Source organism: Trachurus japonicus, chromosome 15 (assembly GCF_045865225.1).
Source record: "Trachurus japonicus isolate A0001 chromosome 15, Traja_1.0".
In the NCBI taxonomy this organism is placed as follows: domain Eukaryota; kingdom Metazoa; phylum Chordata; class Actinopteri; order Carangiformes; family Carangidae; genus Trachurus; species Trachurus japonicus.
Genome location: NC_140921.1, coordinates 5,994,756 through 6,009,897, shown reverse-complemented (window position 1 = coordinate 6,009,897; position 15,142 = coordinate 5,994,756). Strand labels below are relative to the sequence as shown.

General features: G+C 41.3%; 1 protein-coding gene across 1 annotated transcript; it reads right to left on the bottom strand.

Annotated features, from left to right (window-relative positions):
* Window positions 1-6,595: 6,595 nt before the first annotated feature.
* On the bottom strand, window positions 6,596-7,929 carry LOC146973107 (G protein-coupled receptor 4-like). Its single transcript, XM_085801023.1, has 3 exons — window positions 7,623-7,929; window positions 7,293-7,480; window positions 6,596-7,184 (listed from the first exon to the last, which is right to left on the bottom strand). Exons 1-3 carry the CDS (start codon window positions 7,821-7,823, stop codon window positions 6,674-6,676), a joined length of 900 nt encoding a protein of 299 aa, XP_085657149.1. The 5' UTR covers window positions 7,824-7,929; the 3' UTR covers window positions 6,596-6,673.
* Between the last annotated feature and the right edge of the window lie 7,213 nt (window positions 7,930-15,142).

Genomic DNA, 15,142 nt, shown 5'->3' with positions numbered 1-15,142 from the left:
TGTCTCAGTCCCTCCCTGGTTTCATCTGTGTTAATTCAGTCAGGCTGAGTTTCCATTACGCATGCAGACAGCCTTTGATCTGTCATCAGTGTGACGGGACAATCGATATAGATATACGTGTATGTGCTGATTCAGATAGTTACAATAAATAGGGGTTATTGTGATTATTAATTGCTTTTAAATGTGCCTGGAACTGTGGAAACCTGCCTGTGAGGTCTTGGTGACGTGGGCGCACTGCGAGCTGGGCAGTCAAATTACCACTGCGCTGGCTGCGCTTCGCCTTGCGCTGAGAGTAGACCAGGTTGGAGCTGGCGAGCTTTCGGCGCACTCTCGGCGTGGTCTATTGGGAACAAATTGTCACTGTGCCAAGGTGAATCAGTCGACACCTCCCCCTGCTGCGCGACCACTCCCATCTCGGTGCACAGCAGTCTGCCAATTTATCAAATCTGCTGCGCCCCCCTGAGTTGCGCCAGGAAAATAGAGCCCTCTTTGACAATACGGGATACTTGATACGAGCATTCTATTCATAAATCAAGTTCATCTTTGTCTGTAAGGCCTTGTCCACACCAGCCTCGGTATTTTTTGAAACCAAAGTTTTGTTAAATAAAATTCCACGTCCACATGAGTGGTGTAATAAAAATACTCCATACAAACGCAACCGTAAAATCCGCTACCAAGTGATGCCATGTACACATAATACATTTTAGCTAGCAAGCTAACGTTAACTCTAGCTAACAACCTCTACATAAAGGGGCGTAGAGGAGCTGAGCACATGTAAGGTCTACGGGCGTAGAGGAGCTGAGCACATGTAAATATTTACATCAGCACGTGCTCAGTTCTGACGGAAATAATCGTGGTTGTCATTTCCACATGCAACCACTGGAACCCAATCGGGCTGAAAACTTCACCCTGGACCCCGTGTGGACAAGGCCTAAGAAAGACATGAGTGTCATCAGCATATAAAATTAAAAGTGGTTCATTTGATAACAAATTCAAGTTGTTGATGTAGGCTACATAAGAAATAAAAGAGGACCCAATATTGAACCTTGTGGAACACCAAACTATATGTGGTTGTATGAAGAGAAGAGTTAGTTCCATTCTTAAGAGTTAGTTCCATATATTATACTCTATATTGTCGAAAGCCTTTGACAAATCAAATAGAAAGAAGAAAGAAAAAAACACTAACTGTAGATTACTGTTCAGTACAGTCAGTAGTCGTCAATAAATTAACAGTTTTTATGAATGATGTTATAGATAGATTGAGATTGAGAGAAATATTCTGACTTTACCTTTGAAAGCTTGTGTCTTCTCGTCTGTGTCACTTTGGTCTTGAGCAATGCAACAATTTGCTTTATATATAATGAAGGTGGTTTCGTCATCAGATTTCTGCTTCTTCTTTCTTAGAGGTGGTTTTTCTCCTTATATCACTGACGTCATTGTTGGTGAAAAATTTCCGTTGAAGATATTTATGTATTACCACTACCACAGCTTTTTTTATTTATTTTTTGTGGTTTTCCTGAACACAACCTGCCTTGGAAAACATTTGCATGATGAAAACCTTCTCCAGGGTGACACACACTATGAAGAAAAAGCTGATCATCAGTGTAATTTGTAATTTCCCATCTTGGGATCAATAAAGTATATCTATAAAGTATATCTGTCTATCTAAATCAAAGTACTGATTGCTATTATCATGAAATTCCCAGGTCTTCAACGATCATGTAACAGAAATGAGAAGGTTGATGATGTAGATTGGAGCCATGTGATCATTTCTGAACTGCAGGAAAACATTAAGAGTAAACACAATGGTTGGAAGCATGTTGTGAGCTGCATGTTTCTATCTTATTCTGCTGAAAACTGCACTCTCAAAACTAATGTCAAAGGAAGATTTTAGCAGTGTTGTTTCTTCTCTTTATCCACACTTTCTAAAAACGTGAAATTGAGCAATGCTGCATGATAAGTTATGAGGGAGGTCCTTAATGATGTGATCTCTGCCTCATCTAATCTTCGCCATTGAGGAAGACGGATGTATATTTCTTGTTAATTCATAGTCACATTCGTATTGTACTAAACAATAAACTTCCTATAGACTTTAGGTGCTTTGCTTCAATGTGTCTATGCCTCTCTTTGTTGTTTTTATTGTTGTTATAACGCTTCTTTTTAATGGTGCCTTGATGACAAAATACAAATGAGATTTAAGAGAAATGTTTTCAGAGAGGAGTGGTGTCTGAGGAGGTTTCCATAGGTGCTCAAATTTTCAATGACCAAAGATAAACAAGCTGAATGTTATTTAGTTTATTATGTTAAAAGAACTTACAACAAACCTACAGTTGGAAACTCTTCATAAGTAAAAGTGATCGTGCTGCAGATTTTGTCTGTATCTATGAAATAGATTACTTGGTAATATAATAATGATGAACCTTTAATTGACAAAAAGAAAGAAAAAAACCTTTGTGTTACAGTGAATATGTAGTGAGACACGATGTTGTAAATCAGGTCAAGGCAGGGCTGGACTGGCCATCTGGCATACCGGGCAATGCCCGGTGGGCCAATGCACATATTTGGGCCGGCCCAGTACTGTCATAATTAAATAAAAAAATGTTTTAAAAAAGGATATAGTTTTTTATCGACCGCAACGGTATCTGAGACACTAAACGTGGCCCATTGGTTGATTTTCTTGAAGGACATTGGGCTAGTCCAATGAAATCGCTCAGCTCTCGTTGGCCCGCCCCTCCCCTCCCTCTTGGTCATTTGTCCTGACCATAGACTGTAAAAAGAATGGACGTAGCGTCCGTGACGTCACCCATTGGTTTTGGGGAGTCGTTTTTGTGACTCAAATATGGCGGCCTGAACAGCGCCATGTTGGATTGGCCGGCCGAGAACCCGCCCACTGGCCTCGAAGCAGCCTGTCCACGGAGCTGCTCGGACCTGTCACTCAACGTTTCCGCGCCCTGATTGGCCAGAATTTTAACCTAATAACAGTAAAACTATAGAGTTAAAAAAAAATTCACCCCCCTCAGAGTGTGTGCGGGGGTAGAAACTATCGATTGAGACGAAAAAACGTTCTGACACCAGGCTTTTAACATGTTTACTGAGGATGTAAAGTCGGCGATTTTAACATGGGGGTCTATGGGGAATGCTCCCTTCTGACACCAGCCCCCAGAGGAATCCGAGGGGATTGCAGTTTTTTGAACGCGGAAGTGAGCTTCACTTCTCAGACCGACAACTGCCCCCTTGGTCCTGACACATGGTGCCGGGGATCACCACCGCCCCCCCACCCCCCAGCAGCTACAGGTGCTGCTGCGCCGGGAGACGAGCGAGGAGGACCCGACGATGATAAGCGAGTGGAGGCAAGTAACATTAGCCTGGGGCTGGCTAGGCTACACTTTTGAGACATGTCCAAAACAAGGCAAAAAACGTTTTTACATTGAATGTGATAACTAACTGCATACTGGTGAATGCAGCTGCCGCTAATGCTAACGTAGCTCCTCAGGGATTGAAGCAGTTATTTTTCTAACATGTGACAACATATTAGCCCATTAGTTGAAGGGCTGTGAGTCATCCATCATACATCTGAGACCTTCATCTTGACTTTGTGAGTTTATGCAACTTGTTTTGTCTCAGATTTAAAAAGAAAAAAGAAAAAAGGTTTGATTATGATTACCGGTATCCTTGTTGAAGCATTAGAGATGATGATCTGCATATCTTTTAAGTTCAATTAACAGGAATGCAGTAGGCCTTAGACCTCTTTTGAGACTTTTAAGTCATCCTTCATGACAGATAAATTTGTTCACTAGGTGTCACCACGTCACAAAAAGGCTACTTGGCTACATACTTATCAGTACACAAATACTGAGTACAAGTTCTGTTTGCTGTTTCTTGCAGGTCACAAATTTGGTGAGAGTGGAGCTGGCTGGCTGTGGACGAGGAAGTAGGGCAATACATACTTGTGCACATACACATATGAGAATGCATATCTATTCAGACCTGTAATTCTTAGACTTTTTTCCCCCAATTCTCTATGGTTTCATAATGACTGAGTCACCTTTTACTGTAATACAAATGAGTTCCAGCTCTAATGCTGCTACTGTCTGTAATATGTTTCTATTTAGATTATTTGTCAGGATATTATGTTATTATTGTCCCTGTTTGTCCTTATCTCCCTGCCCCCCCCCCCACCCAATTGGTAGAGGTAGCGCCCACCTCTAGTCATGACATAATTTCTGTTGTGATTTGACACCATAATGAATAAAGATGTATTGATTGATCAATTTTAGTCCTTGAGTTCATAGCTACACGCTTTATTTGTTAACTGCTATCAAGCAATATGACTCTCCTTTGTAGTATGCGTTAGAGAAGACGCCGCAAGAATTGTGGACTTCTACGCTGTGTGATAATGTAGTGGGCTGGTCTGGACAGAAAATGCCCGGGCTGAATTTTTGTCCCAGTCCAGCCCTGGGTCAAGGACAACAGTATCTGATATGTCTCTATACCTTTTTTCTTCAATTTTTCTTTTTCTCCTTCATTCTCTGCCTATAAATTGATATCATTCATGCTGATATCACTGTTACTATTCATCCTGCAATGACACACACAGGCCAAAAACTTGTCTGCAACCCCTTTCCTACTGAAAAAATACAGAAACAAGTCTGCAAGAGGACTGAGCTTTAGCAAAAGGTCAGAGACAAACAAGAAGGTATCACTAATCTCTTCTGCAAGATACCTAATGATGCTGGGCAGGAACAACATTGCGTAATTAAGTAGCACTAAAACCAAAATGGCCACAATTCGTCGTTTTTCATCAAGAGGGACACTGATGGCTGCAGACAGAGCTTTAATGGTCCCAGACAGGAAGAATATGAACAGAGGGAAGGGAAGGAGAAAAAAAAGTGCATAGGTTATTTTTCTCATATAATAGTTAGTCGCAAAATATAAACAAGACAAAATACAAAGACTAAAAGAAGGATCCAGACCACGACACAGACCACAACAGAGGTCTTGATGTTTCGTCTGAAGCGGTACCACAGCGGCCAGGCGATGACCAAATACCTGTGTCTTGTCTAATGCAAGAATTTGTAACTTGTGTCACGGAGGCGATTTGCCATCGAATATAGTGTAGGCTACTCCTTATCTCTGCCCCACAGGAAGTAAACAGAAATGTTTTTTCTCTTCATATTGCTGAGGTTAAAAAAATCCATTGAAAATATGTATTACCACAGCATGGTTTTTTGGTGGTTCCCTGAACACAACCTGACAACTCCAAGCATTTTGGAGAACATCAAAGTGATATAAACTTTGCTTTCCCAACAGTGTTTTGTTTTCAGTGACTATTGAGTTACATGTCTTGCTTTATCTAATCTTCACCACTAATGAATACAGACAAAGTTTTCTAGGGAATTAATTGCTAAGAGTGACATTCTTGCTATAAACTATAAATGTTGAACTTTCAAAAGTTGAGATATTAATAAAATACTGGACACAATACCTAATTTCACTAAGAATATACAGTCTATGAGCACCGCAGCAAGAGCTCCCCCTGCTGGTCTTTGCAGACATGACTAATCAATCACAAGCACCATCCTTCAGAACAGGCTCAACAATTAGATCATAGATCCATTCTTTTGTCAGGTTGGTCATTTTTAAACTTTATAATGTTTTCAACTCCATTTTAATGATTTTAACATCTTTCATTTAAATTAAACATTTTAACCTTTTTCACAGGACTCAACTATTTATAGTAATGGTAATGGACGTGCACTTGTATAGGAGGGGCTGGGAATCAAACCACCTCTCGTGAGTAAATGACTTGTTTTACCTCTCCAGCCAAACATCCACTTAATCATGACTTCCCTTTTTGTGCCATGACTGTTCTTAATTGTCACCATGTTGAATTTTAATGAATGATTGATTAGCTTCTAAATAAAATCAATCTATCACATAAACTTGTTATAAACTGTAGGTGCTTTGCTTCTCTTAGTCTTTGTTAGGCCCTGGTAACAGGAAGGAAGAGAAGAAGAACACATGGACGCTGTAGCTTCCCACAAGTCAACTGTTGTATTTTTTCATGTTAGCAACACATTCTCTATGCAGGCTAAACAAGACATAATCAATCAACAACATATTGACACTTTCACCAAAACTACTATCAACTTACAGAAAGAAAAAAAATAACCAAATCAAGGTTTCAAAATGTAACTCATATCATATTACAGAAGGTGGATAAAATGATTTAAATAAAAATAATCTTTTTATCTTTCTCAGTCTCTTCTAGCTGGAAGGCAAGAGCAATAAATTACAAACAACACCTTAAAACTATTGAAAAACACCGGTTGGGCATTATTTATAAGCAGGAGAAGGTTAAAAATGCTGCAAACAGACATAAATAAATGTTGAAGTATGAGAGAGATATGGTTGTAACAGCACAGTGATCAAACTGCCAATCATCTCAGGTATTGAAAGGACAGAAAATTACAATATGAACTTTTTATGTATATTTCCTGAAGCTGTCACAGTGCAGCACAACAGACGAAGCCACAATTAAACGTCTTAACGTTTGAAATCAAAGTCAGAAGATGACAGTGTCTGTCTTGTCTCCATTTGCCTACATTTCCTCTTCTATTTTCTATCTGTCCTTGTTTCTAACTGGAGCAACTGTTTATAATTTTGTCATCATTTATGCTGTTGTTCTGCTGATGTCACTGTCACTGTTCACCCTGCAACGACACACAAATGCCAAAAACTTGTCTACAGCTCCTTTCCTACTGAAAACATACAGAAACAAGTCTGCAAGAGGACTGAGCCCCACAATAGCTTGAGAAACAATCCTGAAGGAATCATGAGTCCTTGCTTCTTCTGCAAGGAACCTAATGATGGTGGGCAGGAACAACAGTGTGTAAATAAGTAACACCAAAACCAAAATGGCCACAATTCGGCGTTTTTCATCAGGAGAGACACTGGTGACTGAAGACAGAGCTTTAATGGTCCCAAACAGGAAGAATATGAACAGAGGGAAGGGAAGGAGGAGGGAGGCAGCGAGGATGACTCCTGAGAGCTCATAATCAATCCAGAAAATGAGTGAGACCCGAAAGAAAAGAATAACAGTCCAGACCACGACACAAACCACAACAGAGGTCTTAATGTTTTGTCTGAAGCGGTACCACAGCGGCCAGGCGATGACCAAATACCTGTAATACACAGACACACACATCGTCTTCGTGGAGCATCTGAATTATGATGAAATAAAATGACAGACAGGGGAAAGTTACACATACACTGAGTAGACTGATAGCTACCTTTCCAGGGAAACACACACCATGAAGCCAATGCTGGTCATCACACCAAAATCGTACGTAAATTCAGCGATTTCATCGATGATCAAATTCTCAGGTTTTGCCACATCAACGATCATGGTGCAGAACTGAATGAGGTCAGAAATGAGAAGGTTGATGATGCAGATCGGAGCCACTTGACCGTTTCTGACCTGCAGGAAAACATTGAGAAGAGTAAACACAGTGGTTGGAAACATGTTGTGAGCTGATGACATGTTTTTATCTTGTTCTGCTGAAAATTGCACTCATGAATCTGTCATCAAACTCTTCCTCAGTCATGAACTGAGTTCTCACCTGAGAGTAAAGTCCATAGATGGCCACTAGGGTCAGTGGGAGGCCGATACTGATGATGATGCACAACACCACATCCCTGATGAATAAACCTTCTATAATGATGTTGGTGTCGTTGGTGATGTTTCTTCCATTGTCGTACTCCAGATTGCTGTTATTGTAGCTTTTGTCCACTGAGGTGTTGTTAATGTAGAAATCTTCCATCTTCCTATAACATTTGTTGTTAGAGAGAAGAGCATGTATTTTAATGTAGACCTCACATCGTTCAGTGGTAATACTGAAGCTGTGAGGTGAATCTGGTCCTCGGGTCTATTGAGTCAAACTGTGAGGTCATTCTTCAAACCTACAACGAGACCTGTGACTTTTCAAGTCATGGCTTCCAAATCTATGGAGCTCTCTCCTCGTGTGTCTGTGATCCATCCTGTGATGGCTTCAGGAAACAACTGGAAACATTTATATTCAGTTAAAGGGATAGTTCAACATTTTGGCAAATTGGCCCATTGTCATCATCCCTATAGTTTTAGGAGTAGGTTTGTTACCTTTAATTGTCGGTGCAAGCTATTTTTAGAACGGCGGAGCAGAGCCGTGAGCTGCTCAGAGCTACGCTACGGAGGCTCATGGGATTTCTTGGTTTCCCTCATCAAACTCATAAAATACACAATCCAACAACTCCAAAACACTCTCATGGACAAGTTGTAACCTGCACATTCACCACGCTATGAGATAATAACAGAACGTTACAGTACGAGACAGAGTTGTTTTAGAGGGAAATTCATGCAAAACCGCTGATGACAGCGAGGACAGTTTTTCGGCAAGCAGTCTCTGCATTTACCTCTAAAACAACTCTGTCTGGTAACGTTGTGTTATTATCTTATAGCGTAGTGAATCTGCAGGTCACAACTTGTCCACCAGAGCGTTTTGGAGTTGTTGGATTGTGTATTTTATGAGTTTGATGAGGGAAACCAAGAAGCAGTATCTTACACCGACAATTAAAGGTGACGAACCTACTGCTATGACTATAGGGATTATGACAATGGGCCAATTTGCCACAATGTTGAACTATCCCTTTAAGCTTTTGGCCAGTCTGACTCAATATCTCCCCCTTTAATTTTATTGTTCTTTATTCACATCACTGCTTCATTTAGTTTTTAGGATTTGAACATTTATACGAAACACTTTTTGATTGTTTTTCATCTGTCAGAGCTGCTACATAAATAAATGTTTTGTTGTTGTTGTTTTTTTTGTATAGTCTTCAATGTGAGACAAGAGCAGGTTTTTTTATACCCACTTAAAATTATTCAATGTTAATACTAAACCTGTTAAATGCCGTTCACACAAATATAAAATATAGGATATAATACAGGATAAATGTGAGTGTGATGGAGCATCTTACACCAAACTCAGCTCACCAAAGACAAGAGAGAGAGAAAAACATATCTGTACAGTGGGGGAAATAAGTATTTGACCCAGGACCCCTTCTGGTTTTTGCCCTTATCTCACCTAATCAAATGTAAATTAATTTATAACCTTTATATGATGGTATTGTTTATGGATTTTTTTGTTGTTGATATTCTGTCTCTCATTGTTAAAATAAACTAACCATAAAAACTATAGACTATAGAGGGGATCAAATACTTATTTTCACAACTGTAAGTGACTGTGCAGCTACAGTCCTGTCCCCTATGTATAAATAACTTCACAGCTCTGATTAAAAAAGTTATAAATAAAGCGAAGAAAGTAATGTAACAAAAACTTTACCTTTCAAAGCTGCTGGATCACAAGCTGGATGAGTTTCTTTTATCAGAGTCTGTTGTTTCTCCCCTGAATCCACACAGACTAATAATGTGTAATTCAGCAATGTAGCATGATACGTTATGAAAGAGGTTATTCATGATGAGATCTCTGCTGATGAGGAAAACAGAGATAGTTATCTATACAAATAGTTATGAAAACGATGCAGGTGCGTGACTTCTCTAGGTGCTGAGATGAATTTGTTTGTGTTGGTTCACAACTGTGTGACCAGGAAATAAGTTGGAAGCAGGATGTTGACATTAAATAAAGGTAAACAAGCAGTATGTCACTTAGTTTATTGAGAAACAATGTTGAAAAAAATATGTATCCAAAAAAGTAATTTAACCTGCTTACAGTAATAATGAAAGTGTTTAACACATGCCTGTAGATGGCAGTAAAAGACAGGATTTTAAAAACAGGTATTGAAGAAGGAATGAAGGCATTGAACACAACAAAAAATAATATTATAGTAATACTTTTTCAAACATGCTCATAAATCACGTGTTGAATTATTGTCAAAACCCACTCTACTTTTACAAGACATATTGGATTCTTAATATTCTGGGGCTCTTTAGTTTGTTTGTTTGTTTGTTTGTTTTATATTTGTTTTAGAGCGTGCCAAAATTCATATTTTATTCAGACAATACATGATCATATAGAAGCACATTGTTTGAGTAGTAGAAATTAACCTTATCCAAAAAGACATATGCAAAAACAAACATTAGCCTACATGAAAACTCTTTTTGACAAATTTGGCTGCTGCTCCTCCTCCTGCTGCTGCTGCTACTTCTCTGCTCTGCTGCTGCTCTTCTGCTGCTGCTCCTCCTCCTCCTGCTCCTTCTCCTCCTGCTGCTGCTGCTCCTCCTGCTGCTGCTGCTCCTCCTGCTGCTGCTGCTTCTCTGCTCTGCTGCTGCTCTTCTGCTGCTGCTCCTCCTCATCCTGCTGCTGCTCCTCCTCCTCCTCCTGCTGCTGCTGCTGCTGCTCCTCCTCCTCCTGCTGCTGCTCCTCCTCCTGCTGCTGCTGCTGCTGCTCCTCCTCCTCCTGCTGCTGCTCCTCCTCCTCCTCCTCCTCCTCCTGCTGCTGCTGCTGCTGCTCCTGCTCCTCCTCCTCCTGCTGCTGCTGCTGCTGCTGCTCCTCCTCCTGCTGCTCCTCCTCCTCCTGCTGCTGCTGCTGCTGCTCCTCCTCCTCCTGCTGCTGCTCCTCCTCCTCCTCCTGCTGCTGCTGCTGCTGCTCCTGCTCCTCCTCCTCCTGCTGCTGCTGCTGCTGCTGCTGCTCCTGCTCCTCCTCCTCCTCCTGCTGCTGCTCCTCCTGCTGCTGCTGCTTCTCTGCTCTGCTGCTGCTACTTCAGACAATGCCACTGATGCTGCTCTTGCTGCTGCTGCTGCTTCTAGTTCTCCGGCTACTTCTGTAACCCCCTGTATCTTTTCACATAGTGCTTCCACAGACCTGACAGGGTGTGGACTGTCCTGCTAAATGCACACACACACACACACACGCACGCACGCACACCCATTTTTGTTTCTCATGTGCTTTTTATCGAAAATGGAAATAAACATGGACAACAAGATACAATGTGAAATAAATCACATTAAACCTATGAAATGACATCCAGCCTATTGTTATGGTCACTTTCATGGGTTTGAGAAGGGGGGGGGGGGGGGGGGGGGGCTGCCATATTGTGTAATGTTTTGATTGGTTGCCTGGTTACCTGTCCGCTTAAGTCTGACGTGAGCGGAAGGAGCAGGGGATGCTGGAAAGACGCCGGAGTGAGAGCCGCATGGACGCGGCTGCAGCCCCTTTGAGTAGTCAAGGGATCTTGACGATGAGAAAGGACACGTTTCACCTCAAGATTGAATTACTGTTTAGTTATTGTCTTGTCCACACACAAATGAACTAAGAAAGCCACGACTGCGTGACGACGGACTGAGGTCGCCGCACGCAGGACGCAACTGGTAAGTCAAAACATTGCACTGTATGACGGCAAATTCATCAGACTCCGGGGTTTCAGTAACACACTTGTGTCCGCCCTGAAGCCTAGACTTATTACATCCTTAATTGTGAAGTTAACTTGCCAATATAGAATAATACAGAAGCACATTGTTTGAGAAGCAGAATTAAACCCCATCCACAAAGAAATATGCAAAACAAACTGATTTGGATGTGCATGTCACTGGTTTGGAAAATCAAACTAGACCAAATTTTTTTTTAAAGAAAATAAACTGAGGCATTTTGAACTAAAAATGGGTTGATTCACTGCTTCACTTAATAGAGTCCTCATCTTCTTTAACTGATGTATTTGGTGATTGTCATTTTCTACAGTCAAATGTGTGATGAATATGATGACTCGTCATATGAAATAGTTAGCAGCATTTATACATCCAGATCCCCATTTAGAGCACACCAAGTCCAGCTATATAACAAGATTGATCAAGAGATATTACAGTTTGACTCATGTGAGAAACACCAAACCACCACTGAGTCAAGATTAACAGCTCCTGTGTTAAAGCTTTAGTTGGAAAAAAAGTGTCACTATATTCTGACAGTCAGACATTAAATGAGTAATTTAGGACAAAATCCAACTCCTCTGGCTCCACCTACAGCCTGTAATCATATTTGCCGAACTCCACCGTGATCGACGATTCTCCACCAGTCAGGTAGAGGGAGCAGGAAGAGCAGCCAATCGCCACTCATACACGTCGGACGAAAGTGAAAGTAAACTCTGCGACTTGGTCGAAAATTTCAAGATGATACACACCGTCAGCTCCCTCTTTTCACCTCTGTCAACCCCCCTCCCTCCACACACACAAACACACACAAGAAGAGTGTGTTTCATGGTGAGATTGTTGTGTGTGTGTGTGTGTGTGTGTGTGTGTGTGGGGGGGGGGGGTATTGTCTTGAAATTTCCAAACAAGTCGCAGAGTTTACTTTCACTTCAAAAACCACAACAAAAAACAAAGAAAGCTCACCCCCCCTCTCTCAAACAAACAAAGAAAAATCAACAGGTGATCATCAACAGATTTCCCCACCCACAACCATGTGACCCGACTCAATAGGATTAAACAAAATCAAAGACATTGGTGATCAGATAATTGGTATTCATGTATGTATTGGTATATTGGGAGAAATAAGTTTCAGTACAATTTTAGTCAGGGAATATTGATCAGTTGATTTCAGTTTGTCATTCTGACTCCACATAACTTCTGATTGATGGATTACTTTTACTTTACTATTTGGTTCTGGAAAGATGTCCCAAATTCTGATTAGTTCTTCTAGGGGGGAATTCATTTGCACATTTGCTCATTAGTAATCAGGAAGAACAGCACACAATAAACAAGAGTACAGAATACAACAACAGTAATGATGATAATGACAATAGGGATAGAGGATCTCCTGAACATCTGACATGCTGCTGCCCCCGAGGACTGCTGTACTGTGAATGACCGAATTCATCAGACTTTTATTTTAACATGGAAATCACAATATTTGTGCTTTTTCACAAAACTTTCTCCTATCTTATTTAGGTTTTTTCAAAGGGAAATACACATGCATTAATACAGGAAACAATGTAAAATAAGTAAAGTCATTCATATAGTGAGTTAGTGAAAAAGATCATGATGATATACAACATTTCTAGCAGTAATGAAAGGATATGATGTGAAACTAGTTGATAATCTAGTAATTTTCACAGAGTTGAATCATTTTCAGGAGCCTCCTGCTGCTTCCTCAGAGGCTGTGCAGAATTTTCTTCGGCAGAACTGGCACATTTTCTGAATTGTGATTGCCACAGCCACAACTGCACATATATCAATTCCAATTTGCTAAACCAAAGACCAGAAGAAGAACAGAGACAGATGGGATCATGTTAGTTGTCAATACTGTTGCACAACATCCATGTGAAAACAAATTTAACAAACAGTGAAAGATATTAGAGTTTCACTCACCTGAGATCTAGCAAACCACCCCTGGGTCCTGATCAACATGCCCTGTGACAAGGTGCTGTTTGTTGGCTCGCACCATTTCTGATGAGCATTTTCCTTAACAGTGATATACCTGCCTGACCAGTCTGTCATTCCACAAGCGTAGTACTGGCCGTCAAAAAGCAGTATGAGTATCCACACAAATGGAGGAGTGAGACATGTCAATAAGCCCTTTAAACGATGGTAATTGGTAAGCCGGTTTGTCCATTCTTGCATGATAAACATCAAGATGAAGGATAGAAAAGCAGGAAAAAGAAAGTATCCAGCCACAAATTTGGAGTTCCAACCAGGATCACAGGGACACGCAAACTCCTTCTCCACCATCTTCTCCAAATAGACAAGGATGATGGCAAACACAATATTTGACACCCAAGGGCCATTTTGAATTGCCGTTTTCAGTTGTGAAAGGCACGTTTGTAGCTCTGTTGAAAAAAAAAACCCAGATGGGAAGTCAGATGATAATTTCACATCCCTGAACACTCAATGGCCTATGGGTCACGTTGCTTCTGATAGACCTGTTGAATGTTAAAGGGATATTCCTTCCTAAATTTAACCCATGGTCCAACGCACCTAGACACTGAGTTAGACCCCCCCTTGAGAGATGAAGTCTGCTGACCGCTAGCTTCTCTAGTTGTAGCAACTTTAGCAAGTCTATTTCCTCCACACGCAAACCGTGATTAAAAAGCCACTCATAGCCACAAACACAGCTCAGAACAGCACCAAACATCATCAACAGTACCTACTGTTGTTGTTGAAACAGGGTTTCATCCCATAATACGAGGCATCAAACATCTGTTAGCTTTGCCTGGTTTCTATTGAAAAGAGACAGAAACAACTCACCCACTCTCCTTCAGTTATACGTTATGCAGCAACTTTCTGCGTCCATCATAGTGTCCAGGCACTGACAACACACGTCCGAGTCCGACTGGCAGCACAAACATTCAGTTTCAGGCAGGCATCAACTGGCAGACAGTGACCACACTGACCACTTGATTCCCCCAGGTCCAGCACATAGACTCCACCGGGCAGCTGTCCCTCTTTCACTTTTCTCCTCCATTTCCTTCAGCTCATCTTCAGTAAACTCGGTCTCAAACTGATGGTGGCGCCCATCGAAATGAAACCAGTCGTCATTGTTCTCAAACTCCATAAACACAGCCGTGTTGTCCCTTCTGTGATGTCTGCTTCACTGTGTTACAGGCAGTCTCTTCCTGCAACAAACATCGTCCTGATCTAGCGTGTGACGTTGCGTCTAATCTTGCGCTTGTTTGCGTGATTTTCTCCCACAAAAATCTAACATTAGAAATGCCCCATTCCATTCATTTCAGGGTGAACACTCGATAATAACTTTTATAAACTGATAGGCCAGATACATAGGAACTTTGGCTTTATTGCATGGAGTAATAATCACATTTTGATCCTTGAGCTGCGGGACTATAACGTTACTTCAATCGGTAATCGCTACCATGCCAGCCTGTAACCATGGCAGTAACAAGCAGACATCACAGAAGGGACAACATGGCTGCAGTTTGAGAACAACAACGACTGGTTTCATTTCGATGGGTGCCCCTATCAGTTTGAGACCGAGTTTACTGAAGACGAGCTGGAAGGAAATGGAGGAGAAAAGTGAAAGAGGGAGAGATGCGGTGGAGTCTATGTGCTGGACCTGGGGGAATCAAGTGGTCAGTGTGGTAGTCACTGCCTGCCAGTGGCCGCTGAAACCAGATGTTTGTGCTGCCAGTCGGACTCGGACGTGTT